Genomic DNA, 26,250 nt, shown 5'->3' on the forward strand with positions numbered 1-26,250 from the left:
ACTTCATAAGAACATAAAAGCAAACCCCCTAAATACATCAGAACAGTCATGTGTAGGAGGGGGAATGCGGATAAAGGAGAGATACAGGGCCCAGGGCTGGATGGCCAGTACTTTGCTTCAGCTGATTGGAGCCCACAGGCGGAAGGCAAAACAACACATCCATGAGTGCCTCTGCCTATCTGCAGGAAGTTTTTAGGAAAAATAGAAGATTCCTCTTGTGGGAGGAGAATGCAGTATAGACCCAGTACTTGCAGTTCAGCCGGTGAAACGCAGGCCAGATTTCAGCCCCACTCACCGCACAGTTGTCAGCCTTGGGCAGTGCTGGACCCGCAAAACTATGCATGGCTGTCCTGCGTGCAGCTCAGCAGTTAGTACACCCAGTGGTAACACACAAGGTAGTAGGATAGGGAGACAAAGGGAAGTAGAGAGATGATCGATTTTAAAAGTACAGGAGAGAGGTGAGAGTCTCTGAGCTTCAAACCTGTATGGAAGGACACACCCTAAATCCCTGTGGCTAGCAGTCTTGATGGGAGAGGAATTGGAGAGACTCACAGAGGGGGTTGGGATTTCAGGTAAATTTTATTTTAGTCTTTATTGAATCAACAGACGCTTGACTTTTTAACTAAAAATAAAGCAAAGGATCCATTTTGCCATTCTGGTTGAGTGCCATTGGGCGGGAGCTGCTGGACGGCAGGAGACACAGCGTAGGCAGGAGACGCAGCATAGGGAGGAGGGTACAACGCAGGGAGGAGGGCACAGATGGGATCTAGATGCTGGGCCCTGTGCCCACCAGGAGGAGGAGAAAGCACCAGGGCATGGGAAGCTGAATCTCCCTGCATCACCGACCACCCATCCACGGGCCTGAACTGCTTGGCCTGGCCTCAAGTCCCAAGAGTGGTGTGCAGGCCCCTGGGGCGCTTAGGTGGAGAGTGAATGGTTAGGGGTCGTCTATACACTGTGTTTCGTCCTCTGCCACTGCATTAGAAACCTGGCATACCTTCCAACACCTGCTGGTGCCCTTTTGAATAGAGACAGAGCAGCCCTCAGGATCTAAGGCTTCTGACTCTGCAAGATCATGGTTTAGCCAGAAGTTGATGAGCTTTTTTCTTTTATTGTATTCTTTTCTTAAACTTACTTTCTACGTACGGCAAGACGATACTGGTTTTCCACTTACTGCAGTGATATAGTCTTTCTTTTTTAAAAAACACTTTATTTACATCTTATAAAACTAAACATACTCTGACTATATAATCCAGCAATTACACTCCTGGGTATTTACCCAAAGGAGTTGAAAAAGGTATGTCCACATGAGAACCTGCACATGGATGCTGATGGCAGCTTTATCCATAATAATTGCCAAAACTGGGAAGCAACCAAGATGCCTATGGATAGGTGCATGGATAAACAAACTGTGGGACATCCAGACAATGGAATAGTATCCATTGCTAAAAAGAAAGGGGCTGCAAGTGCTGAGAAGACAGAGAGGAAGTTTAAATGCATATCACCAAGTGAAGAAGCCAATCTGAAAAGGATACATGCTGTGTGATTCCAACTATAGGCCATTCTGGAAAAGGCAAAACCATGGAGCAGTAAAAAGATCAGTGGTTACCAGGGTTTGGGGGAAGGGAGGATGAATAGATCAAGCACAGGTGGTGTTGAGAGCAGTAAGTCTACTTTGTGGGATTCTATAGTGGTGGATACACGGCATCAGACATTTGTCCAAACACACAGAGTATACAGCGCCGAGAGAGAACCCTAACGTCTGCTGGGGACCCTGGGTATTGCTGTGCATTAAGGTAGGTTCATCAGTCGTAGCCAATACCCCACTCTGGTGGGGGATGCTGATTATGGGGAAGGCCATGCATGCGTGGGGAGGGGTATAGGAGAACTTGCTGCACTTTCCTTCAGTTCTGCTGTGAACCTGAAACTACTCTAAACAATAAAGTCTAGTTTTTAAAAATTAGAAAATTCAGAAATATGAAAAGAAGAAATTATGGTTATTACTTTAAAATAAATGGAGAGATCTACCAACCTAAAAAACAGTGAATGGGTTTAAGGAGAAACATGAAGTGATAGATAGTCAGTCACTCAGTCAGTCAGTCAGCCAGCCAGTCAGTCAGATAATCAGTCAGTCATACAGATAGTCAGACAGTCAGGTAGTCAGTTAGTCGGTCAGATAGTCAGTAAGTCAGTTAGTCAGTCAGCCAGTCAGTCAGTCACTCAAATAGTCAGCCAGTCAGTCAGCCAGTCAGATAGTCAGTAGGCCGGTCAGTCAGTCAACCAGTCAGCCAGCCAGTCAGTCAGTCAGCCAGTCAGTCACTCAAATAGTGAGTCAGTCAGCTAGTCAGCCAGTCAGTCAGTCAGCCAGTCAGTTAGTCAGTCAGCCAGTCAGTCAGTCAGCCAGTCAGTCAGTCACTCAAATAGTCAGTCAGTCAGTCAGTCAGCCAGCCAGATAGCCAGTCAGTCAGACAGAGGAGGCTCCTACTTCATCCTCGGAAGGGCTTGGAGGGCTTCCTGGAGGAGGCAGTTTCTACACTGAATCTTGAAAGGGAAGCAGGAGTTCACCAGGCCTAGAGGCCAGGCAGGGATTTCAGCAATGTGTCAATGACATGGTTGGCCAAGTGGGGGTAGGGGTACGCTGTGAGTGAAGCACCAGAGACTGAAGCAAGCATGTTCCTTTGAGACCCAGTGGTGTGGCCACTTCCCACACAGTGTCTACTTCTAAGATGGACACTCAGAGCCAAAATCACCCTCAGGAAAGAGTCACACCCAAGACTGCCAGTACAGCCCATGACAAGCCCAGGGTCAGCCTGTCTTTATTCCAACTTGGAAATGGACCACTTGTTCCCTCAGTTGAGCGCCAGCTGAATGAACAGCTTGAATTGAGGTGGGGTACTCACAGTTAAGGTTTCCCAGGACCAAGGGTGCCTGAAGAACCGACTTGCACATGCACACCCAGCTCCAGACAAGTGTGCAGGGAGGGAGGGTGGTGTGGACTTAGTGTCACGTGACTATGTTCTTACTGCAACCCATGCAGTGACAGAGGGTTTTATGCCTAATACATAGACTTTTACAAGTTAATAAGAAGAAAATAGGTACCTCAGTAGAAAAATGGACAAAAGTCTTTCATTTTGAGACAGGGTCTCACTCTGCTGCCCAGGCTGGAGTGCAGTGACACAATCACAGCTCACTGCAGCTTTGACCTCCTGGTCTCAAACAATCCTGCCCTCCCAGCCTCCTGAGTAGCTGGGACCACAGGTGCATGCCACCACACCTGGCTAATTTTGTACTTCTTGTAGAGACAAAACATAGTAGAGACTATGTTGCCCAGGCTGGTCTCAAACTCCTAACCTCAAGTGGTCCTCCCACCCTGGCCTCCCAAAGTGCTGGGAGTGCAGGCGTGACCCACCACACCTGGCGGAAAGTCTTGAATAATCATTTCACAAGAGAGGATATCCACGTGGCACTACATATATGAAGAGGTGCTAATGCAAATTAAAATCCCAGCGAGCTAGCAGTACACACCCACCAGATAAGGTACAATGAAGGAGACTGACTATGCCCGGTGTTGAGGAGGATGTAGAGCACTGAGGATTCTCCCAGGAGGAGGATAAGATGGTGTTATCACTTTGGAGAACTATTTGAAAGATCCAGGAAAGCTGAACCTATGCATATGCTATGACCCAGCAGTTCCACCCCTGGGCACAGACCCTACTGAAATGCATACGATAGATTGACCTAAAGATGTTACTCAATCCGTCAGCACATCCATCACTCATTCCACCAGTACTTATCAGGCACCTTCTATGTGCCAATCACTGTCCTGAGAGCTCAGGACACACATGATAAAAGAAACTAAAGTGCTGGGAGATTGCATTCTGGAGGAAGAGAGACATAAATAAGACAAAATAAGGACAGCGGATGTGTGCCCGATAGGGATACAAGCTGCGGAGCACACTGGAGCAGTGAGTGGGGAGAGGAGTTGGGCCAGACTAGGGGTTCTGGGCTGGGGCTATAATGGGGCGCTCACGAAGGAGACAGTATCTGGGTACCTGAGCGGCTTGTGAGAGGCCAGAGGGAGTGGACTGTGGGCAAGTCTGGAGGAGGAGAGTCCAGGCAGATGGAAGAGCGTGAGCTAAGGCCCTGGGGCAGATGTTGGAGGAATACCCAAGAGGTCAGTGTGGCTGGGGGTCTTGAGCAGAAGGGGAGGTAGAAGCAGTTAGAGAGGGGAGGGGGCCTTCAGGAGAGCTGAAAGAAAGGCAGGGTCTGGCTGGGCGCGGTGGCTCACGCCTGTAATCCCAGCACTTTGGGAGGCCGAGGCAGGTGGATCACGAAGTCAGGAGATCAAGACCATCCTGGCCGACACGGTGAAACCCCGCCTCTACTAAAAATACAAAAATTAGCTGGGTGTGGTGGTGCATGCCTATAGTCCCAGCTACTCAGGAGGCTGAGGCAGGAGAATCACTTGAACCCGGGAGGCAGAGGTTGCAGCGAGCCAAGATCGCGCCACTGCACTCCAGCCTGGCAACAGAGCTGGACACAAAAAAAAAGAAAGAAAAAGAAAGAAAGGCAGAGTCTACCTCCCCACAGATAGGAGCTGATAGAGGCAGGGCTGGCTTTCACCCCTCTGCGTGTCCCCCAGCACAAACCAGGCACTTCACAGCTTCTCAAAAATGCAGCAAATCAAGCCAGCCCCATGGGGACAGGACCTGGGCTGCCTAGTCTTCCACTGTGTCCATCAAGTGTCTAGACCATGACCTGACAACATTTCTTATCTGACCAGCCCCTTCCCTGGGGCCTTGGCAGTGACTGCCACCTGGGCAGGCAGGCATATATATCATGCCACCGTGTGCAGGAGACCTGCAGCCCACACATCCAGGCCCCAGAGGCTGCAGCACCACAGACGGGAGGTGTGCCAAGGCCACCAGGCGAGGGCACTAACAGCATCCCATAGGCAGAGCTGCCCTCCATGCTGTGGACCACTCTGCAGCCCCACAAAAATCCCGGGCCTCAGCAGACAGCCTCCTGGTCATATTACAAGCAGCCTAAATAAGACACCTTTAATAAAAAGGAAACACACAACCCCATTTACATAGCGTGTAAAATAGATTTAAATAATTTTAAATGCATGAGTAACACACAGAGACTGTTTTTAAAAAAAATCACAAGCAGCACTTTGTGGTGAAGACATCCAGAAACAGGGGCTTGTCCTGCAGACAAGGGACCCCAGAAGAGAGGGGTCAGACCATGGATGGTGAGAGGTGAAGCCAGCTGGACTTTCTGGGTCTAGTGGGGACTTGGAGAACTTTTCTGTCTTACAAGAGGATTGCAAAATGTACCAATCAGCACTCTGTAAAAACGCACCAATCAGCGCTCTGTAGCTAGCAAGAGGATTGTAAAATGCACCAATCAGCGCTCTGTAAAATGCACCAGTCCGCACTCTGTAAAATGCACCAATCAGCAGGATCCTAAAAGTAGCCTCCCTAAAAGGGAGGATTGAAAAAAGCGCACTCTGATACGACAGAAATGGAACATGGGAGGGGACAAATAAGGGAATAAAAGCTGGCCACCCCCCCCCCAGCCAGCAGCGGCAACCTGCTCCGGTCCCGTTCCGTGCTATGGAAGGCTTATTCTTTTGCTCTTCATAATAAACCTTGCTACCGCCGCTCTTTGGGTCCGTGCCATCTTTAAGAGCTGTAATACTCACCGTGAAGTTGTGCGGCTTCATTCGTGAAGTCAGCCATACCACAAACCCACCGGGAGGAACCAGCTCCAGACACAATGGGACCCCTACGATGTAGTCCTGAAGGCTGGCTTTTCCAGGAGTGGGACACTAAGCCTGGCTTATACCCAGGTACTACGTGGCAGAGCAAGGTGCTAGCGCCATGAGCATCCAGTCTGAGTCCTCCCTTCCATTTTCCATGCTGTCCACCAGCTCAGACACACGGGCAGAGATGGTGGCCCTGAGGTTTGGGCATAGGCACGGAAATGGTGCTTTGTGTCTCACCCACTCACCCTTGGCTTCCTTCTCATTTAGGAAACAACTCTAAGGGCTAGCGCTGCCCACTTGCTGCAGCTGTCTTGTGACGGCCCCTCTTGAATCACACACCTCGTGTGATGGGGAACTTACCTCCTGACAGACATCTCTGGCAGCTGATGCTAGGAGAAAGCTTTTCTTTGCCGGCACCAGCTTCCCTAGGAGAACAGCCCCGGAGGTTGTTTCCCAGAACTCCATGGGGGGACTGTCCCCAGCCTACCCTTGCTCCTCTCATGGGACCTGGGACCTCTCCTGAAGCCCACCTTGGTCCTCTTACTGGGATGCACGCTTTTCTCCTGGATCAAATGAGCTGCTCCTCTTCTCTGTGAGTCCCCAACCCTGTTCCTTGCCCATGCCTAATCACAGACATCAAGTCCCAGCTGCCTGGAGGGCAGCCAGCAGGGAACTGCCAGCAGCTGGCACCACTTCCCATCTCTACTCCCCAGGGTCCTTCCCACCTGCCACAGCTCAGGCCTCACATTAATGCTCCTCCAGCTCAGCCAGCAGCAACTGAGCGCTCCTCAAGATGCACCTGAATCCCACCTCTGCCACATCTGATCCAGCCCCATCATTTCTCATCTGGATGGCGGCAGTAATTCCCACGGCTCCCTGCCTAGACCCTCATCCCACCCCCAGACACAGCAAGAGGAACCCTCAAACCTCCGTCAGACCCCCTCTCCAAGGAAAAGTTAGGCCCAAGCCTGCCCCACAAACTCTTGCCGCACTGGCGGGGCCCTTGTGCCTGCTGTGCTCCTCCCCTCCCCCTTCTCCCTTGCTCCCGTGTCACCACCACCTCCGTGGGGCCTGTCGGATTGTGCACCCATTCCTCTTCCTTGGTTTATTTTCACCAAAGCACTTCCATTTTGTGACCTTTACATCTTTACTTACTAATTTTGTTCACTGTCCCCACAACTGGATGTGGCTCCAAGGGTGGGGTCTTGTCTGTCCTGCCCTCAGCTGTGTCCTAGAATCATCAGAGGCCCAGCTGTGTTCACTGAATGTACTAACAAGTGAAGAAGGCAGTCATCAGCTCAGAGTAAATGATGCAGAAGGTGAGAGAATGCATGCTCTCTGAGGGGATGGGCCAAGCCCAGAATCTTGTCCAAAGAAGGCACAATAAATTTTCAGTTGTGGTAAAATATGCATAAAATAAAATTTACCATTGTGACTATTTTTAAGAGTTCAGTGGTTTTAAGTACAGTCACATTGTTGTGCAACCATCATGATCATCCATCTGCGTAACTCTTTCCATCTGTAAAACTGAAAATCTGTCCCCCTTCAACACGAGTTCCCCATTGCCCCTCCTCCAGCCCCAGAGTAGGCTCACTGTGCACTGGCTAGCAAATTGTCAGAGTCCAGTGAGAGAACACCCAGGTGCCCAACGGGTTACATGAAGTGCGTTTGTTCCTTACAGATAGGTAGCAAGGGACAATGGAAGCCTGGGATCCCCTGTCTTGTTCATTCATGTGTGCCCCACTTGCACCCCAGCTGAAGGGTCCTGGAAAGCAGGTCTTGCGCTGGGTTTTAGACCATGGAGCAAAGAGGCTTTCTGGCTAAACCATTGAAGGACATCCTGCTTCTATGGGGGGAACTAGAACAGAGCCAGGGCTGCCCCAGCCGTCCCTCTCTATGGGTGTCATATCCACAGCACATTCTACAGTTATTCTTGAGGACTATAAATGAGTAAAGGGGGAGAAGCGAGATTGTCCAAAGCCACCTAAACCCTGGCACCCCTGTTCTACTTTCTGTCTCTCTGACTTTGATGACTGTAGGGACTTCATATAACTGGAATCACACAGTATTTGCCCTTTGCTGACTGCCTTATTTCACATAGCATAATGTCCTCAAGTTTCGTCCACGTTGTAGCATGGGTCAGAACTTCCTTCCTTTTTAAGTCTGAATAACATTCCATTGTATGTACAGAGCACGTTTTGTTTCTCAATCCATCTGTTGATAGACATTTGAGATGCTTCCACCCTTTGGCTATTGTGATTCATGCTGCTACGAACATGGCTGTACAAATAAGGCACGAATAACTTCTTATCGTAAGATCAAATAAGGGAATGAGGAAATGAATACATGAATGAATGAACAAATAAATGATATGTAAAGGGCATCCACACTTGCGCTTCTCCCACAGCCCCACTCACTCCCTGCCTGTGATGCTGGTTTCTGCTGCCGCCGCCACCTCCTCCTCCTCCTCCTCCTCCTCCTCCTCCTCCTCCTCTTCCTCCTCCTCCTCCTCCTCCTCCTCCTCTTCCTCCTCCTCCTCCTCCTCCTCCTCTTCCTCCTCCTCCTCCTCCTCCTCCTCTTCCTCCTCCTCTTTCTCCTCCTCCTCCTCCTCCTCCTCCTCTTCCTCCTCCTCCTCCTCCTCCTCTTCCTCCTCTTCCTCCTCCTCCTCCTCCTCCTCCTCCTCTTCCTCCTCCTCCTTCTCTTCCTCCTCCTCCTCTTCCTCCTCCTCCTCCTCCTCTTCCTCCTCCTCCTCCTCCTCCTCCTCCTCTTCCTCCTCCTCCTCCTCTTCCTCCTCCTCCTCCTCTTCCTCCTCCTCTTTCTTCTGCCTTGTGCATCCCCCATCAGCAAGAGCACAGGAGCTCCATGTGGACTGAGCCTTCAAGAACCCGCTGAGCTGCCCAGCGGGGCCCCTTCACAATGAAGCATGCTGTCCCTTCTTTAGAACGGGTTCTGCTTGCTTATGTTCACAGGATGTCCAAGGTCTCCTTGAAGATCAGGAAATGCAGGCAGCCTTCCCAGCCTCTGAATAGCCGCTGCCGGCATCACACAGACTGGGCGTCAGACGGTGTGCGGTCCTCCTTGCTCTCTCCTCCTTTCTTTTCCTCTTCCTTCCTCCTCCTTCTCCTTGTTACACACCAGGGAGGCTGCTGCATGATTGACGCAAAGCCAGTGGCTGCTTGAAGGGGAACGTGAGGATTCCAGAAGCTCTGAGCTGGGCAGGGTCCTCTGAAAGTCTCTACTCTTAGCTGGTCTTAAACCTCGTTTTGCAGCTATCCTTTTGTTCAGATAAAAGCCTACCCAGAGCCACAACAGTTCAGAGACATGAGGGGAGCTGCTTTCATGGTTTCCCCTCCCCACAGTGGCCCTCTGTGGAGCTTGCCCATCCACTCATGTTACACAGGACAAGACCAACACCACACAGCTGACAAAGGGTGTGGGGTCCAGCAAATCAACCCAGGGGCAGCTGGAGCTTGACCTTGCTAGGGAACTCTGGGAGCCAGTGTGGACAGCACCCCTCAGCATCATCTACCTGGGGGTGAAGCAGGTGTCTATCCACAAACTCCCGCCCACCCCTGGTTGAGGACCACTTTCAAGGGTGGAAGGGGTGAATTTCTTGGCACTTTCAGGCTGCTGCAAGGGCAGGCTTTGGTGGCAGCAGAAGTCCTGATCCAACTCAAAGCCAGAGCTTATAGCTAAAAGAACTGGGCCATCACTCATTCATTCATTCGTTCGTTCATTCACTGCAGGGCCTGATGGGTTTGCTGAAGCATCAGTGTAGAAATGACATAGCCTGACCTATGAGACCCTGAGGAGCCCCAAGAGTGGAGCACTCCTAGGGTGACACCCATGCTGCCAAGGGACTGCCAATCACCCTGCCCCTGCCCCTGCCTCAGTTTACCACCAGCAGGCAGGGGAGGAGAGGGCATTGCAGTCCACTGGCTGTGACAGGGAAGGCCAAGCTAACTATTATCATATGAGATCTTCACACATGGGTCATAACCAGACAGTGAGAGTTTGGCCGGGACCTCCCAGTGTGTAAGTGTCGGGGCAGGAGGACATTCACTCATCTGGTCCACAGATCTTTGCTGTGCACTTGCCACATCCCAGCGCTGTCCAGGACCTGGGGTGCAGGACAGGCAGGGTCTCTGCCCTTCTGGACCAAACATGCTGGTGGGAGAGATGGGCAGCTCCCACGGACTGCCCTTGTGTAAGTGCCATGAAGACAACGCAAGGGAATTATGCCAGACCCTCAGGGACCCCAGCACAAACTTGCCTCCAAAACCCAGGCTCTCTCCTTGACAATAGTCCATCATCAGCCCACAAGGAAGAAGGAGCAGCAAAGGCCTGCAGAGAGCCAGCCCTGTCCCCTTGCCCAGAACAGGGGTGCCCCCTGCAGTTCTGTGAGCTGCTCCATCCTAGCAGCTCCCATCAGCTCCAGGGACACCACGCGAACACCAAGTTATACCCTCACATTTATTCCAAAAATCTTTTGGGAGGAAATCCCACTCGTTGCATGTCCAGGCACCTAATGAGGACATGACATCATGTTATCGGTTCCTATTTTAAAGAGGGGGAAACTGAGGCACAGAGAAGACAGGTAACTTGCCGAAGGTCACGCAGCTAACAAATGATGAAGCCCTGGGTCTTAACCACAGTGCTAGGCTGCCCCATGGCTCAGCTGTGCTTGTATTCTGGGCCTTCACTGATTGAACTTAGAAAACTGTATTCTGGAATGAATTGCAAAGCAGTTCAGCCAGCTAAGCCTTCTCTGGGAATCTTCTCAGGGCTGAAGATACAGAACTAGCTCATCAAGTTACTTTGGGCTGAATTACACCCCAGCTCTGCTTGCCATTCACTAGGTGTGAGACCCTTTTCTAAGTCTCAGTTTTCTCATCTGAGAAACAGATTTCACCCTCTCTATCTCAAGAGGTTTTAGTATTAACCACACTGGGATTAGCCACGGCCATGCCCAACATCAATGCTGCCAAAATGGTGGAGGTGGGGGTGGAGAGGCCACATCCTGGGCCTGGCACACATAGCTGGTTCCCAGTGCAAGCTGGCTTCTATCCCTGCCTCTGCTTGGAGAGGGCCTGGGCTCCCTTCAGGCTCCAGGGCTGGGGAACGATGCCACTTGGTGCTCCTGCACCACATCCCCACATGGACCCCTGGACCATTCCCAATTCCTGACTGCAGGACCAGCCCAAACCCCCCAGACCTTCCCCCCGCCCACACTCAGCCACCAGCCACCATTCAGACAGTAGGAGGAACTCCTACAGATACCCCTGGGGGAAAAAAAAGAACCACTCAGCCAGCATCCTCCTGACTCTGAGGTTGGGGGGCGGGAGCGGTGTCGGAGCATTTGCAGAGTAAGTTCCTTAAAGTGCAGGGGAATGCTAGGTGGACAGGAGCTGTGAGACACCTTGCCCCAAAGATAGATCCCAGGTAAATACACAAGGCATTGTAGTGGTGGTGAGTGCCAGAGCGCACTGCAGGGTGAGTCAAGGTCAGAGCAGGCCTCTTCTGCGAAACGACCCTTGAGAGCCCAGGACGGAAGAAGGAGACAGTCCCTGGCAGCCGGGAGCACAGGGAAGAGCATTGCAGACTGAGGAACAGCATGTGCGAGTGCCCTGGGGAAGTTGGCTCATTGGAAAAGCAGAAACACAAGGAGGAAGTTTTCTGTCACTTTCCATTTTCTCCACTACCAGGCAGGGAACTCGCTCGTTTCTGTGCTCAAGGTCACATGGTGGTCTGCGGGACAGCTGGGCTGCCTTCCTTCAGTAACTCTTTCCTCACCCCAACTTTCCCACCTTCTTCTTCTATCTGCCCTTTCCCTTTCCTTTCTCCAGCCCGTCTCTCCATTTCTCCCCCTCGCTTTCCGCAGTTTCTGTGCCTCCCCACCCCCACTTTCTCACACACACTTCCGTTTCCCCTTTTCTCTCTCTCTTAGACACTGCCGCTGTCTTCCACCTCTGTCTCTCCTTCCTGCATTTCTTACCCCGTGTCTCAGTCTCTCCTCCCTCGGGGTCGAGTCCCTCTGCGCGTCCTCCCCTGCCTCGGCCTCCACCTGCCCCTTGCACGGGCGGCGCCGCCTGCCGTGCGCAGCGCGAGCCTCGCTAATGCGTTTCGCATGGCGCGTCAGTCAAACGCCCTTCTAATGTCCTTAAAGCACGCAGAAAATTGCATCCTTATGAAAAAGGAGAAAAAAAGCAAATTGCCTGGTGGAGGCGGAGCCGCCGCGGGGGCTGGGGCGGCAGCGCGTGCGGGCGGAGTTGCGTTCTGCAGGGCGGACTTGGGGCGGCTGTCAGGGGCTCTCCCGGGCCAAGGCGCAAGAGCAAGACGCTGCCTCCTCCCAGAGCTTCCAAGTGGCGCCTGGGCCCACATCCTTGCCTGCTTTCTCCCACTCTTCCACCTCTCCTTGCTCGTTCGGACACCCTGGCCTCCCACTACACCACCTCCCTCCGCACCACCTCCCTCCGCTAGGCTCATAACCGCCTCCGGACCTTGCACTTGGTTTCGCTCATCCCCAGGCGCTTTTCACAGCACGGCCCCTTCCTCCTGGTCACTCAGGTCTCCACTGAAGGGTCACTTCCTGAGACCAATCTTCCCAGACCACCCTGAATAAAGCCCCCACCCCACTCATCTTCTATCACCTGCTGCATTTTCCACATGACAACGATCACTCTCTGAAATCATCTTGTGGATTTAATTGTGGCTTCTTCACCGTCTGTCCACCCCTCCCTAGCACAGTGTCTGGCACGCAGAGGGCATGTTGAACAAATTGGTGAACAAATGAGTGAGACTTATTCCAGGCAGGCAGGGGCTTTGGAGACTCTAAGGCATGTGGGGCACCCCAAGCTGGACCTTGAGGCTGCTGAGTGAGGGGCAGTGGAGACTAACCAAGCTGAAATCAGATCCAATTCGTTGCTAATGGCTTTGTGTTCCTGGGCAAATTGCCTAACATCTGTGAGCTTTATCTTCTGGAAAATGGGAGCAGGAGCACCTAGCTTACTGGGGTGTCCCTGGATCGATAAGGTAATTCAGAATAAATTGGGGGGGGGATTCTGTCCCTAGCGCTAGGAATTGTCTGCCATACTCAATAAGTGCTTGTTAAAGGAATGAAGGGCTGACATAAGAGCTTGATACATATCAGCCAGTCCATGCTGCCACTGATGTCATATGCACGATTATTTCCTGAAGCATTGAGAAAGAAACGTTGTTTAAATATTGCGAATGAAGCCGTAACCCATTGCTCTCATATCACCTGGAATTTTTATTTTGTACTTACTCAAAGATCTCTTTTAGGCTTATTAGGACATAGATTTAAAAAAAAAAACTCAGATCACTATTGAGTGTACATCAAAACGGCAACTATCAGCGCAATCAATCATCAGTGGAGGTATTCCTAAAATTTCTTTGAGGTCAGAGACACCTCTCTCCATGGACACCCTCTAAGCTACTCCCCCCCTGTGAATTTCTGTGCCTTGCTGAAGAACCACCACCACCACCCCCACCCCGCCCCGCCCCAAGCTGCTCCTCCCCTGTGAATTCCTTGGCCTAGCTGAAGGACTCCCCTCCGTGGTCTTCCCATCCAGTGTTGGTGCCTGAGAGGCCAGGGGCCACCACTGTCCACTGGAATGGCTAAATAAACTCGGCAGTACACCCATGGGAGTGGGCGGGGGGTCACACGGAGCATCCATGACACCCACAGCCTCTGGGACCCTCATCCCCATCTCAACTGTTATGGAACCCAGATTTCAGAAATGGGAAGATGCTGTCTTAAAGTCGAGACCTAGGAACACTACTGTGTAAGAGCTAAGACAAATTGAACTTCTGAAGTCACACCAGTGAGAATCCTCCTTCCAAAGTCAGAGAGATCCCAAGAGGAAAGGCCCTTCCCTGGAGGGGCCTCTGACAGTCCTGGGGCAGGAAGTTATGAGTGGCCCGGGGGACCAGAACAGGGGTAGAGAGCTGAGCCAGAGTCAGCACCTGCTGGCCCCGTGGCTGCCGTTACCTTCTTGCCCCGCCCAGCGGAGCGAGGAGTCCCAGCTCCCCTACCTCCCTACAGTGGGATTGGGGAGGTGGCATTTGAGAAGTTTTCCTTCAGCTCCGAGATCTGGCCCCGAGCTGAGCTGGGAGGGAGGGTGGGGGCGGTAGGTGGGACCGCTGGGGAACCCAGCCTGGACAGAGGGGGCAGAGGTTCCCAGCATCAGCTAGTGTTCTCCGTGGACACAAGAACCCAAAGTGGGCTCAGGGGATGTCCTTTGCGTTCCTTCTCCGGTACTGTCATTTCTAGGGCAGAGGCTCCCTGACCCGTAGAAAGGAAATCAGGCAGGGGAGCAACTGAAAACAGAGGCGGTGCCAGGTTTCTGCTCGGACCCTGGAGCTCCAGGGAGATGGGGAGAGATGGCCGAGTGGAGGTGCTCACTCTGGGTTGAGAGAACCACATTTTGGCCACTCCTAGCCGGCCCTGCTCGGTTTCCCTGTAGGCACAGTAAGAGTGCCCTCAGGCTCCAGGGGACAAAAACTTCAGATTCTGCTGTTGTCGACTCGGGCTGGGACCCGCGCTTCTTTTTTTTTTTCTTTCTTAGTCCCCACAAGTGACCCTCTAGGGGAATCCAGAACAGGGAAGGGAGCAAGCCAGAGGAACTTTTTTTTTTTTTTTTTTTTTTTTTAGGTGAAAAGCCAGGGGGAGGGATGGGGCGCCCCCGCTCGCGACTACGCCTGCGACTGTCCTCGCGGTACGGGGGCTGTGCGTGGAGCCTGCGGTGAGCTGGAATATCTAAGCCAGCTGCAAGTAGCCTTCCGTTCCCCACACGCCTCCTGCGTGCCGGGCCCAGCTGGGCGCCGCCCAAGTCTTCTCTCTCCCGGGACTCTCCAGCTCCCCTTCTACTGACCAGGAGAACGTCTTGCTCCGGCCAGGATCACACCAGTCGAGAAGCGACCACCTCCCCCATCCCGGGCCGGGGCCCTTCTGACAATCCTCCCCAAGGACTCCCTCATTCCCCAGGGCACCTTGAACAAAGCACACTGAGCGCAAACTTCGCGCCTCTGGGCGAACGCTGCGGCCAGGCTAATCCCAGCCCTCTCTCCGCCCCCAGCCCTTCGCGTCCCCAGGGTCCAGGCGGTCGCAGGCGCTCCCCACTCCCGCAGGGCCACAGCTCTCGCGAGACTCCTGAGCCCTCTCCCTCCCCTGGCTGCGGCCCCCGGGCTCCGGGAAGCTCAGCCACCGCCTGGGCCCACGCCATATCTGGGTTTTGTTTCCCAGGACTTTGGGGATGAGAAGAGACTTGTGCATAGAGGGGAAGAGGAACAGGATCCAAGGGACCTTTTCTTCAAGCCCCGGGCCTGAAATGAGGGATGCGACTGCTGCCTGCAGGCAGAGAGACAACCTCAGCGCTCGGTGGCTGGGGCGCAGTGGCACGCAGGGCGGACGCCAGGTAGCTCCGGTTGGGCACGCGCAGTCCGACAGACCGCGTCACCTTGGAAGTCAGGATGCGGCCCTTTACCTAGAGTGGCAGCTTTGCGGGCTAGGTCAGCACGGGGTCTCCGGGCCGGCGGGCAATCGTCTGCCTCTGCGCCTTAGCTCCCTGGAGCGGGCCTGGAGCTTCCGTTGGGTCTCAAGGGTTCCACCAAGCAAGGAAGCCCTGAGCTGCCCAAACACAATGGCGTGCAGCCCTCTCCTCTTCCCCAGTCTCGGGGACTCGGTCTGCCTCCGCGTTCCCTGTCCCGCCATGGAGCACAGAGGTGAAGGCAGTGACAAAAACTCCACCCCTCCCGCACTGCAGGGCCTGGAATCTGGTCTCCCTCATTTGAGGCCCAACTTCCCCACTGACCCACAGGTGACCCCCGGACCGGAGTTCCCGCATCAAGTTCCCCTCTGTGCCGGGAGGGGGCTGTTCCCGCTGAAATATTGGGGACCTTGTGCTCTGACTCCGGATTGGCCAGACCCCCTCCCCCACCCCTTAGAGCCCTGGTCCTACAAAGACCACTAGGTCCAGAACAGCGAGGCACCTTGGGAAAATGCCAAAGATTCGCAGGGCAGCTAATCTGCCGAAGGTTGCCTTCCTCGGATTTAGTAAAACCGGAGAGCCCTGAACTAACTGTGACTGATGCTGGTCAGATCCCCCTCCTTGCCCCTCTTGACTGCTGTAGGTGCATTCTACCTTCTTTCACAACTCTGTATGGTAGAGACATAGCTGGAAACCAGGTCCCTCAGGCCTCCCTTTCCACAGAAGTCAGACCTTCACTTCCTGTCCTTTCAAATGGAGAGGATTAAATGCAGTCACGTAAGTCACTTGGCTGCTGGGACCAGTGCAGGAAAGTTACTGCAGGGTCACTAGGTTTAAAGACGTAGGAGTAACCCCAAGGCTGGAAGGGATTAGGGGCCGCAGTCACACACTGATGATTCATTCATTCCAGGCGGTCAAGGTTGGGTAGGTTTTCTGGCTTCTCAGGAAAAGCAGGCGAGTAGTCTGGGAGCTGTTTGCAAGGCTGAATTAAGAACTCAGAGTGAGCAAGAGCTGGTTTCCCACACCTGGCAGGTCTGGGGTGAGGAAAGTGGCTGCAGCCCTCGGAAAGTGCTTGCTCTCTCCCTCTCCTCTCCCCACGCCGCCCTCCCACCGCCCCCCGCCCCCCCCGGACCCCTCATTCCTTCAGGCCTTGAGGTTCCAGCAGGGGAAGTCCAAGCTCAGGTTCTGGGAAGAGCCTATCAAGCCAAGATCTGAAAGGGAAGGTGTTGCCACAATAGGTGGGGGCCAAAAGAAGTCACTTTCACATTCTGAAACACAAAGCCTGCAGCTGAGTTTTTTGTTTGTTTGTTCCTGAATCTCTTTTTTGTTGTTGTTATTGTACCTAAATCTCTTTTCCTTTTTGAGCCTGGAAGGACCTGGCTTCAGGAACTCTGAATGGCCAAGTTTCATAGTCTTCCTGAGCTTTAACCAGTAAAGTGGCCATGGCTCCATCCCCACCTCTGGTCATCCTCCCCACCCCCAGCTTCAGGAAGCACGAGGACAGGAACCCACAGGCAGCCCTGAGCCCAGCCTGGACTGCGGGAAGGCAACTGAGACCTCCATGAGAAGGGGGCACCTGAGAGCACACGCAACCAAGCTGTGTCCCTGCAAGGGACCACCCTCTCTAGGCCGGTATCAGCTGAGTCCTCTCTCTCCGTCAGCCAGGTGCCGTCACTGCCCAGAGCTGGAACTCAGCAGCCCAGGCGCCGCCGCCCTGAGTATTCTGCGGAAAATATGCGAACTCTGGGGAGCCATTGCTGCTGCAAGGACCCGCGGGCGGGCTACCGCGCTGGTGGGGGGCTCTGTCCAAACCTTGCGTCCTCGACTTCCCATCCGCCTCATAAAGGGTTGGTGAAGACCATCTCAAGGACCGCACAAACTGGTCCTTCAAGTCCCAGGAAACCGAAACAACAACCGAGGCGGCTCTCTGTCCGGGACACTTCCGGAGCGAGCTCCGCGGCGGACCTCTGGCTCCGGCTCCTTTGGGCACCCGCGATGCGGCCTGACCGCTCCTGCCAGCGGCTCTCTAGCTGGCAAGGGAGAGGAGGTGGAGTTCAGACTGGCCCCTCACGCCCAGAGTGGAAGCGATTCCTAGGATCCTGCAGCCACCGAGCCGCCCGCCGTGCCTAGCCTGGGCTTGATGGTGAAGAGCACAGCTGCCTTCGACAGAGTGGGAGGAAAGGAAGTTTAAGAAGCAACTGCCGGCGTTCCGCTTATCTTGCCGCGCCCACCCCCACCCCCTGCGGATTCAGAAGCTGCTCCACCAAGCCCGACTGTGTCATAAAATATTTTATTGGAAAAAAAGTCACCGTCTTCGCAAGAGGGGTTAGGGGCCCCAGCGACATCGGGGACCCGGCCTCCAGGCCGAGCCGACGGGTTGCCCCGGGGCAATCTCAGGCCGTGGTGGCCTGAGCCCAACCGCCGGGTCCCCGACGTCCAGAAGCGGGTGTGTGCCTGGAGGCTCCCCGGCCGGGATGGCAGGCCCAGACGGGGTGGGAGTGCAGGCGAGGAGCGGGGCGTGAATGCGCGTGGAGCGCTCTGCACCACGGAGCTCAGGGCAGAGACTGTTGCTTCCGCCGCGCTGGATGCGAGTCTCCCAGGTTAGAGCCCAGAAGCCCCCTGGGACCTGGGTCTGTCTTTAGGGTCTGTGTCCTTCCTCGTTCGGCCCCAATCGTCCGCATTCAAGATAATAATAAAAAGGTTTAGGAAGTAAACTTCTTGGACGCGGAAGGGCCGGCTCGCGGGTTTCTGCCGAGTGAGGGGGCTGTGGGTGGCGCGGGCATCCCGGGTCCCGCACCGTATACAGCCCTCAGTCCTCGCGGCTCCTGTCGCTGGGCTCGCCCGGCACCTCCGCCGGTTTCTCTGCATCCTTGGCGCGCTCCTGCTCAGTAAGCTGCTCGCTCGTTGGAATTGAGTTCTTCTTGGGCCGCCCCTTGGGCTTAGTGGGAGACTCCAGGCCGCCGCCCTGCAGCACCTGCACGGGGGACCGCCAGCAACTGGGTGAGCCAGCACGTGGACTGGGGACCCCCGAGGAGACTTGAACCCAGGTGGGACTAAGGAATGCAGGGTCCATATGAGGAAATGGTGGGGAAATGTCCCGGGAAATGGCGGCTATTTGTCCGAATGCCGCCTGGGGAGCGGCCTGGCCTGGGGAGCATAAGACTGCCAGGAGGCCTGACGGTGCCGCGGGAAAGGAAGAAATGTTGGCTTACCCAAGGGGCAGAAAGAACTGAGAGGGTTCCGGTGCGTACCAGGCACCGAGGGAATCGGGAGGTTGGGCAGAGTCTCCGTGGGGAGAAGGAGGAGAGCAGCTCTGCATGCACCGGGGCATGGCCCAGGAAGCTGAGGGGTGGGAAGCCACCAGGCACACTCACTATTTTCTTCCACTTCATCCTCCGATTCTGGTACCACGTCTTCACCTGCAACTGGCTCAGGCCCAGGGACTCAGCAAGATCTATTCTGGAAAGAGCAGGGCGCACCCTCAGCAAGGCAAGTGACCACACTCCCACAGCCCGCTGGCCCCAGCCTTGCCCCGCCCTACCTGTCCGGCGTGGAAAGGTACTTCTGCTTCTCGAAGCGTTTCTCCAGGCCCATCAGCTGCAGCTCGGTGAACACAGTGCGGCTCCGACGCCCCTTCTTGGCCTTGGTGCCTGGCTCCCCAGGGCCTGCCGCCTCCAGCTTCCCGCGGAGCTGCAACTCGAGCGGCAGGTGTGGCGCACCGGCGGCGCCGGGCAGCCCAGGCCCCGCCGCCAGCAGCGCAGAGCTCAGCCCTGAACAGCCCAGCGGCGCCAGTGGGAACTTGAACACCGCCGCCTGCTCGGCCTTCAGCACGGCTGCGAAGAAAGAGAATGAGGAGCCAGGTGAGCTACGGCCGCGCTCCTCTGCCCCAGGTACTGCCGCACCACGTGCCGCGGGGGTGCTCGCCCTTGGCCAGTGCCACCCGGCGCAAAACCTCCACGCCCTGCCGCTCGGCGCCAGTGGCGCAGATGGAGACCCTCCTCAACGCTGCTGTTCCCCAGATTTGAGAGGGAGTATCTCCTCGACCCTGTCCGTGTTCTGTCCTGGAGTTCCGCAGGCCTCAGCTGCCTCTGAGATCTCGGGGTTCTTGATGAACATGTTTGCAGCTGCGAGAAACTCGGAGTGTGTCTTGTCTTTCATGGAAAGTAGAAACCAAAAAGAAAACGGCAGCTGGTCCTAAGAAGATGGGCGTTTGCTCCAACCAAATTAGCATTGCTGCGTTAGAAAAAGAACATGCACGGAGCATGCACATTTGCTCTTCCGTGCGTGGCACAACAGCCATGCCGTGGCCAGGAGTCATCTGGGCCGGAGTTGGGTGCTTCCCGGAAATTCCAAAGTACTCTGAGAACCTGGAAATTATTGTTCACTTTTTCTATTTTCAGACGCTTCTCTATGAAGATGTTTCCATTTTCTTCAGTCCTAAAATGATTGTGTGCCCGCTTCAAACGAATTAGTAGCAACAGAGCAGATGGAGATGAAAGGTAGCCGAATGGCCGAGTCCCAGTTGGACTTACAAGGAGCGCGCTGGCCCTGCCGTCTCCAGGCTGGGGAGCACCGACTAGGAGGTGGGGGGTGTAGGGAAGGCGACTTGAAGGGCTGGGGTCCCGGCTACAGCGTAGAAGCCTCCCTTCCCCGACAGGCCTGTCACTGAGGTGCGAATCCTAGCCCGGCTGGAGTCGGAAAGGGCAGGGCAAGGCGCAGGTAAATGTGGGGCAGAGGACCCGTAGGGAAAAGGTGGGAGATGGGAGGCAGGCCGACCCCAATGATAGAAGTGAGGGAGGCCGACCGGCAGACGGGTGGAAAGCGAGATAGGGAAAGACAAGACGAAGGTGGAGTGCGATGGAGACAGCACCATCAGGGCAGAGCAGGCCCCGCCAAATTAGGAGAAAGGGCAGAAGCTGAAAAGGTCTGCGCAGGCCGTTCAAGCCCTGCAGAGGCCCAGCCGACCTGAAAGCAGAAGGGACAGGCAGGCAGCTGCTCACAGTCAGGCCTCTGGCCCCAAGGCAAGGCCCAAGCAGGTCCGCACTGCGGCCAAGGCCGCGTTTCTCGCCCGCTGGAGCTCCCGGGGACTCCGGGCCGGCTTGGGCCCGCGTCAGCACCCAGCCCTCGGGAGCGCAGGCCTCCTCCCCAGCGGTCCGACTTCCCTGGGTTGGGCAGCCGCGGCCACTCCCGGCCAGCCCTCTGCAGCGAAGCCCAGGCGCCCGTGGCCTGAGGTCGCTTCCACCCACAAGAGTCCGTAGCCTGGCAGTGCGCCTGCAACGGGGATGCTCACTCGGGGTCCCCGGGCTGGAGGCCGAAGGGAAGCAGTGAAGGAAAGAGCGAACACCCTCCCCGGGAGGCCCGCGGGCACGATGCCTGGTTTCTGTGAGGCCTGGCGCTTGCACCCTCTGCCTCCCGCCTGGAGGGCTCCGAGAGACGGTCCCAGAACCTGCGCTCCCAGAGCAGCTTCCCGGGGCTGCTTCGAGGCCGGAGGAGGCTCGGGGAGCCCCCGCGGTTCAGCTCGCTGTCTCCCGCCAAGCCCGGCCCGCGACCCCGCGGCCGCCACACGTACCCAGGTGGCTGTGGAAGGGCCGCGCCGCCAGCAGCGCCTGCACGCCGAACTTCAGCAGCTCGCCCGCCGCGGCAGCGGCGGCTGCGGGCGCGGCGCCCTTGGGCCCCGGTGGCTCCGTGAGGATCTCCTCAATCATGAAGCTGCGATAGCGGTGCGGCCGGTGGTCCGCGCAGCCCTCGGGCGGGCCGAAGCGCGCGGCGCCCGGCTCCCCCGGCCGCTGCATCGCGGCGCCCACTGCTGCGCCCGCGGTTTGGCGGCGGCGGCGGCGGCTTGGCTCCGGCGCGGGGCCCGCGCGGGGCTCTAGGCCGGCCCGCAGCTCGGGGCGGCGCGCGGGCGCCGGCTCATGCCCCCTCCCCCGCCGGCCGGCCGGGCGGAGGCGCAGGGCGCGGGCGGGGCGCTCGGGGCTCGGTCGGTCGAACCCGGGACTGCGCCCCCGCCCCGCGCCGCCGCGCCTCTTGCCCGGCCAGCCCCGCGTCACCGCCCCGCCCCGCCCCGCCCCGCGCCACCGCCCCCAACCCCTGGGCTGAGCCGGAGGGAGGGACCCAGAAGGGAGGGAGGCGGAAGGGAGGCCAGAAAGGAGGGGGCCGCGTGAAAGAGGCCGGCCGACCGAGACCGAGGGAGACCGAGCGGAGCGCACGCCCTGGAAAGAGAGAGCCGGAGAGTTCGGGAGGCAAGACCCCCAGAGACGAGAGTCGGAGGGATCAAACGACACAGGTGAGAGAAGGGGCAGAGGGAGACGGCGTGGGTCAAACAAGATTCCAGACAGTGATGTGAGGGTACCAGAGACGCCACTGAGATGTGCACAGAGAGACCAAAAGAGGCGTGAGAGCCAGCGGGCTGTGACGTGACGGAGGGCACAGAGGCAGGCGGGGCAGAGGGAAGGGGCGGTAAAGAAAGAGGACAGCTAGAAAACGGGCGGCTTGATCGGCTTTTAGGTAGCCCCGGAAAGGTCGAGAGGAGGAGGGGCAAAGGCCGCGCTCCTCAGCTGGGAAGGAGGTGGTCTCGAGCAGCCTCCAGTCCCGGACTCAACACCGCCAACCCGGCAAGGGTGAGGCAGCGTTCAGGGATGCAAGGGGCAGAGCGGTAGCGGCACCTGTGCACCCCTCCCACCTCTGCCTCAGTTTACCACGTACGGCCTCATTTCTCTCCGGGCTGCCCTGAGAGAAAAATGTTCTCCAGCCGAGATTTGCTTGAATTGCAAATTCAAGTGATCCATGGACACACCCTCCTTGACAGCCCCCAGGAGGCTGTGGGCTGGTTACATCCCCCTAGTTAGAAAAGGAAAAGGATTCCAGGAGAAGGGAAGGATGCAGCTTTGTCTTTTCCCAGCTTTGGAGCATCAAGAAACTGTTACTGGGCGAAGCTGGGGCCAGGGGGCCACTGGGTGCTCTGAGAGTGTAAAGACCAAACTCTGGTGGGACCTGGCTCCATTGTGGAGCCTCAAAGGCTCCAACATGGTGGAAGAAATTGGCAGTGCCTTCTCTAGATCTTTCTTTCCATCCTTAGAAGAGTATAAGCCCAAGCCGTGGAGTGAACAACCCCAAAGCTACCCTAAGCTGAACTCCTCTCTTTGGTCCTGCCACTACTGGTGAAACCACTGACCCTTTCTGGGCCTGTTTCCTTACCTGTCCTGAGGAGATGCTGACCTTTGGCTCCAGAGAGACTGTGAGAACTCAGTGAGGGGGTCCTGCACTCCGAGGGTCCTGCACCCTGGGAGCCCTTAGGTCTGTTTGGAGAGAAAACAGTTCCTCCAGGCAAGAGGGGAGAAGTGTCCCCAGGAGGTTGGGGGAGGAGCACCTGCCTTCCTCCTTCTCAGGAATCACAGGTCCTACCTCCCAGCCCCATCCACCACTGCCAGTCAGCACCTGACGCACTGGGGGTGTCCTGGGCCACCCCGACTTCCTCTGTGAGCTCCATGTGGGGCCTCAGTCTTTACCTCAGGTAACTAGGGCTTACCACACCTACAGTCATGCCCCCCACCCAAGTTGAAGTCCTTTCTCCAGCTCCAGCTGCTGGTGGGGAGGCCTTCAGGCTGGCCCTCAGCCCCTGGCACCTGCCCCAGACTCGGGATTGGGGGTGGGGGGCAGGTGGGGACTAGGAAGTGGCCCAGATCCTTTGTCTGTAGGGCCTGGAGTGAGGACAAAGACTACCTTACTCTGGTAAGATCCCAGTCCCAAAGCACACTATCTCTCCTTCCCAGTTGTTGCATGACTTTCTGAACTCGGAGTTACCATTGGGACTGAAAGAAGGTGGCCTCAATGGCCACCAGTTGCTTCAGACTCCCTTGGAGAGTGGTGCTGTGAGCCTACATGGTTCTTTGGAAAGGGTGGAGAGGGGCCCACTAAGAGCAACAGTATTCCACACTGAGCAGGCCTCCTCCTGAGAGACCAAGAGACCAGGAAGCTGGCCCTGTCTCTGTTGGCCAAGCAGCCACTGACATCCTACCTGGCAAATAGAAACAAGCCAGTGTCTCCTGGGAGGCCGGGGCAGCCCAGTCGGGCTCCCCCTATCCGTGGGTAGACTCAGAGAACCCTCCCTAGATGAGTGCAATGGTATCACTCAATCCAACCATCTCCTTTTTCAGATGGGAAACTGAGGCCCAGCAAGAGGCAGGGCCTGGTGCAGGGACTACAGTGAGTAGGGCTGGTTTACTATTGCTCCTTGTACAGAGCCATATCAAGCCCCTTTTCCCGGCTTCCTCCCTCACCTCCCCCATCTTAGCAGGGCCCCTGCCCCTTCCTCACCCCCTGGCTTCTACATCTCCCTAAGGGCATAGCCTAGTGGTGGTTTCTCCCCTGAGTAGGCCCAGCTAGCCTCTGTCCCATCCCCTGTTATTTGGGCCCTAACAGAAGCTACCCACATTTGAACCATCTCTGCCCCATGCTCAAGACCTGAGGGTCTCACATCCTCAAAATGGGTCCCCAGATTCCAGATCCAAGGATTTGGGGATCACACTGTTCATCAGCTGTCACTAAACTTATTTTACTATGAGCCATCCCCCTGGGGTAGCTCCTTGGTCAGCTTGTGGGGGAGGGGGTCATTTTCAGGATGGAGGCCTCATCTGTAGATTTTGGGGAGTCAAAAGACTAGTGCAGCCCAGCCCTCACCCCATTCCACAGGTGTGCACCCCCAGCTCCTTGGACTCTGGCCAGGACCATTTCCTGCAGCCCCAGGCCAGCCCTGCAGCATGAGCAGAGGGCGGCTTTGGGAATGAGGCCCTGAGGGCTGGAAGGAGAATGCCCAGCGCCTAGGGAACTTTGGGAGACCGCAGCTGGCTCCAGGGGCTGAGAGAGCCAGGGTCCTGCCCCCAGTTGCCCAAAACACCTCCCTCGTAGGTCTGTCCCTGGTCCTCCGGCTCTTGCTAGACACAAACTCCCCGTCGCCCTACCCCAGGACAAACCAGCAGATAAACCCCTTTTAGGCGAAAATTACACAAAAACGGCGGCGGCGGGGCCTCCTCTGCTCAGGCACTGCCGCGTTGGCGGCCGAAAAAAGAGGCTCCCAGAGAATGGCAACCCCCTCCCTGTCGAGGACACCGAGGCCCAGAGAGGGGAAGCCTCCTCCCCAGTGGGGTGCAGTCTGGGATTGCAGTCCCCACCCCAGGGGCGCAGCTGCCAGCCCGACGCCTGGGACATCCCCCCTCCCGAGGCCTCTAGCCGCCGCCGCGAAAATCCCGGAAACCGTCCTGCTCGCGGCGGGCGCAGTGGAAAAGGTGACCTCAGCGCCCCGGGCCAGCAGCCCTCCCTAGCAGCCGGGCGGCGAGGGGCTCCGGGCGGCAGGGGGTCCTCGGCGCCGCCCGGTCGCTGGATGAGGGGCCCTCGGAGAGCAGAACCGACCCCCTCCCCACCCATGTTCGCCCCTCAGACCCTACAGCCCCTTTGGAGGTTGCGGGACAGGGAGGGGACCACCTCATTCCCACAACCGAATCCCCTAAGCATTCAGGTGTAGGTTCCAGAACCACCTCCCCTCCACTCACACCCTTCTCCTACTCCAGCGCCTCCAAGGCGGGATTGTGAAATGGCTCCGCGTGCGAAGGGGTCCAGGAGCCGTTCGTTGTACAGAGGCGAAAGCTAAGTCTGGAAGGAACACTCGGGGCAGGCTCAGCAGCAGCAGCCAGCGGCAGGGGGATCGTGCATCGCTTGGAGGGCGCTGGGCTCTCCTCCATCCGCCTCGGCCGTGGGCAGTTTGTTTCCGCTCCCACTTGCGGCGGTTCTGCATCTTAATTGGCAAAACGAAGTTGGGGCCGCGGTGGAGCGGAGGCTTCTTCCAGAACGGTCAGCTCACCTCCGGATGCGGTCGTCCGAGCAGCCGCCTGCGGGGGGTCCCACGCCCTCTAACAGGTTGACGTCCAGCCCCTAGGGACCCAGGCGGCCCCGGGCCGCCCCACCTCGCGGCCTTCTGCTCCCCGCGCAGCCTTGCGCGCCCAGCCGCCCAGCACACGGTCTGTCCCTGGGAACGCGTCGCGAGCGCCGGGAATGGAGCTCGTTTCAAACCTCTTTTCTTTTTTCTTTTCTTCTTCTTCTTTTTTTTTTTTTTTTTAAACCTTTGGTTCTGATTGTCCTCGGCCCAGCAGGCTGTTGGTGGCGTTGGTGGTGCTGCTGGGACTGGGGCACCGGCCTTGGACGCAGGTGTGCTGTGCCCGACAGAGGCCGCCTGGACCTCGCCCGGAACGCCCCGTCCGGGTGGGCTGCGGCGTTCGCTCTGCTTTTGCCCCGAGCCGAGATTGGCAACATCTTTTCTAGCTTCAAAACAGAAAATTTTGGAATTATAAAATTACCCCCTCCCCACGCTTACAGGTCACTATCTCCTGGAGACCACCAACTCGCTTTCTCTTTGGAGAAGCCAGTCTCTGTGACCCTTTCTTTCATGAAAATTTCGAACGCAAATATGGGCATTCGTTTTGAGTCATTTCAAAGCCCTAGAAACTCGGGGTCAAATTGTGTTTCGGGTGACAGCGCCTTTAGACACGTCCCCCTCTCTTTCCAAGCTCCCCCTCTTGGAGCAATTTACAAATTTGTTCCTTTGGAATTCGCTGCTTTATTTTTGTTTTGTAAGTTTTGTTGTTGATTTTTTTTAATGTTTAATTTTCTATGGAAGTGTTAGTTTAAATACATTCAACAGCCCAGCGTGGTGGCAAGCGCCTGTAGTCCCAGCTTCTGGGCAGGTTGAGGTAGGGGGATTCCTTGAGCCCAACAGTTCGAGGCTGCAGCGAACAATGATTGCCCCACTGCACAAGCCTGGGCAACAGATCCAGACCCCGTCTCTTAACAAAAAATAATAAATAAAAATAAAAGATAGATCCTTAGATAGGTAATAAATAACTCGCTCCTGTGACCCGGAGATGACCCGGTTCTTAGTGGTCCAGGAACCTGAGGCGATGCTCCTGGACACGCGGAGCCGCC

At 56.2% G+C, this 26,250-nt stretch overlaps 2 protein-coding genes across 2 annotated transcripts; one reads left to right on the forward strand and one right to left on the reverse strand.

The window, feature by feature from the left end:
- Positions 1-17,554: 17,554 nt before the first annotated feature.
- BARX1 (BARX homeobox 1) lies at positions 17,555-21,277 on the reverse strand. Its single transcript, XM_054500486.2, has 4 exons — positions 20,849-21,277; positions 18,821-19,112; positions 18,654-18,738; positions 17,555-18,253 (listed from the first exon to the last, which is right to left on the reverse strand). The coding sequence occupies exons 1-4, from the start codon at positions 21,069-21,071 to the stop codon at positions 18,089-18,091; spliced, it is 765 nt and encodes a 254-aa protein (XP_054356461.1). The 5' UTR covers positions 21,072-21,277; the 3' UTR covers positions 17,555-18,088.
- Positions 21,278-21,754: 477 nt separating this feature from the next.
- Positions 21,755-25,731, forward strand: LOC129043660 (uncharacterized). The gene is made up of 3 exons (XM_063649690.1): positions 21,755-22,789; positions 23,433-24,560; positions 24,843-25,731. The coding sequence occupies exons 2-3, from the start codon at positions 24,357-24,359 to the stop codon at positions 25,191-25,193; spliced, it is 555 nt and encodes a 184-aa protein (XP_063505760.1). The 5' UTR covers positions 21,755-22,789; positions 23,433-24,356; the 3' UTR covers positions 25,194-25,731.
- Positions 25,732-26,250: the final 519 nt, after the last annotated feature.

This window comes from Pongo pygmaeus, chromosome 13 (genome assembly GCF_028885625.2).
Source record: "Pongo pygmaeus isolate AG05252 chromosome 13, NHGRI_mPonPyg2-v2.0_pri, whole genome shotgun sequence".
In the NCBI taxonomy this organism is placed as follows: domain Eukaryota; kingdom Metazoa; phylum Chordata; class Mammalia; order Primates; family Hominidae; genus Pongo; species Pongo pygmaeus.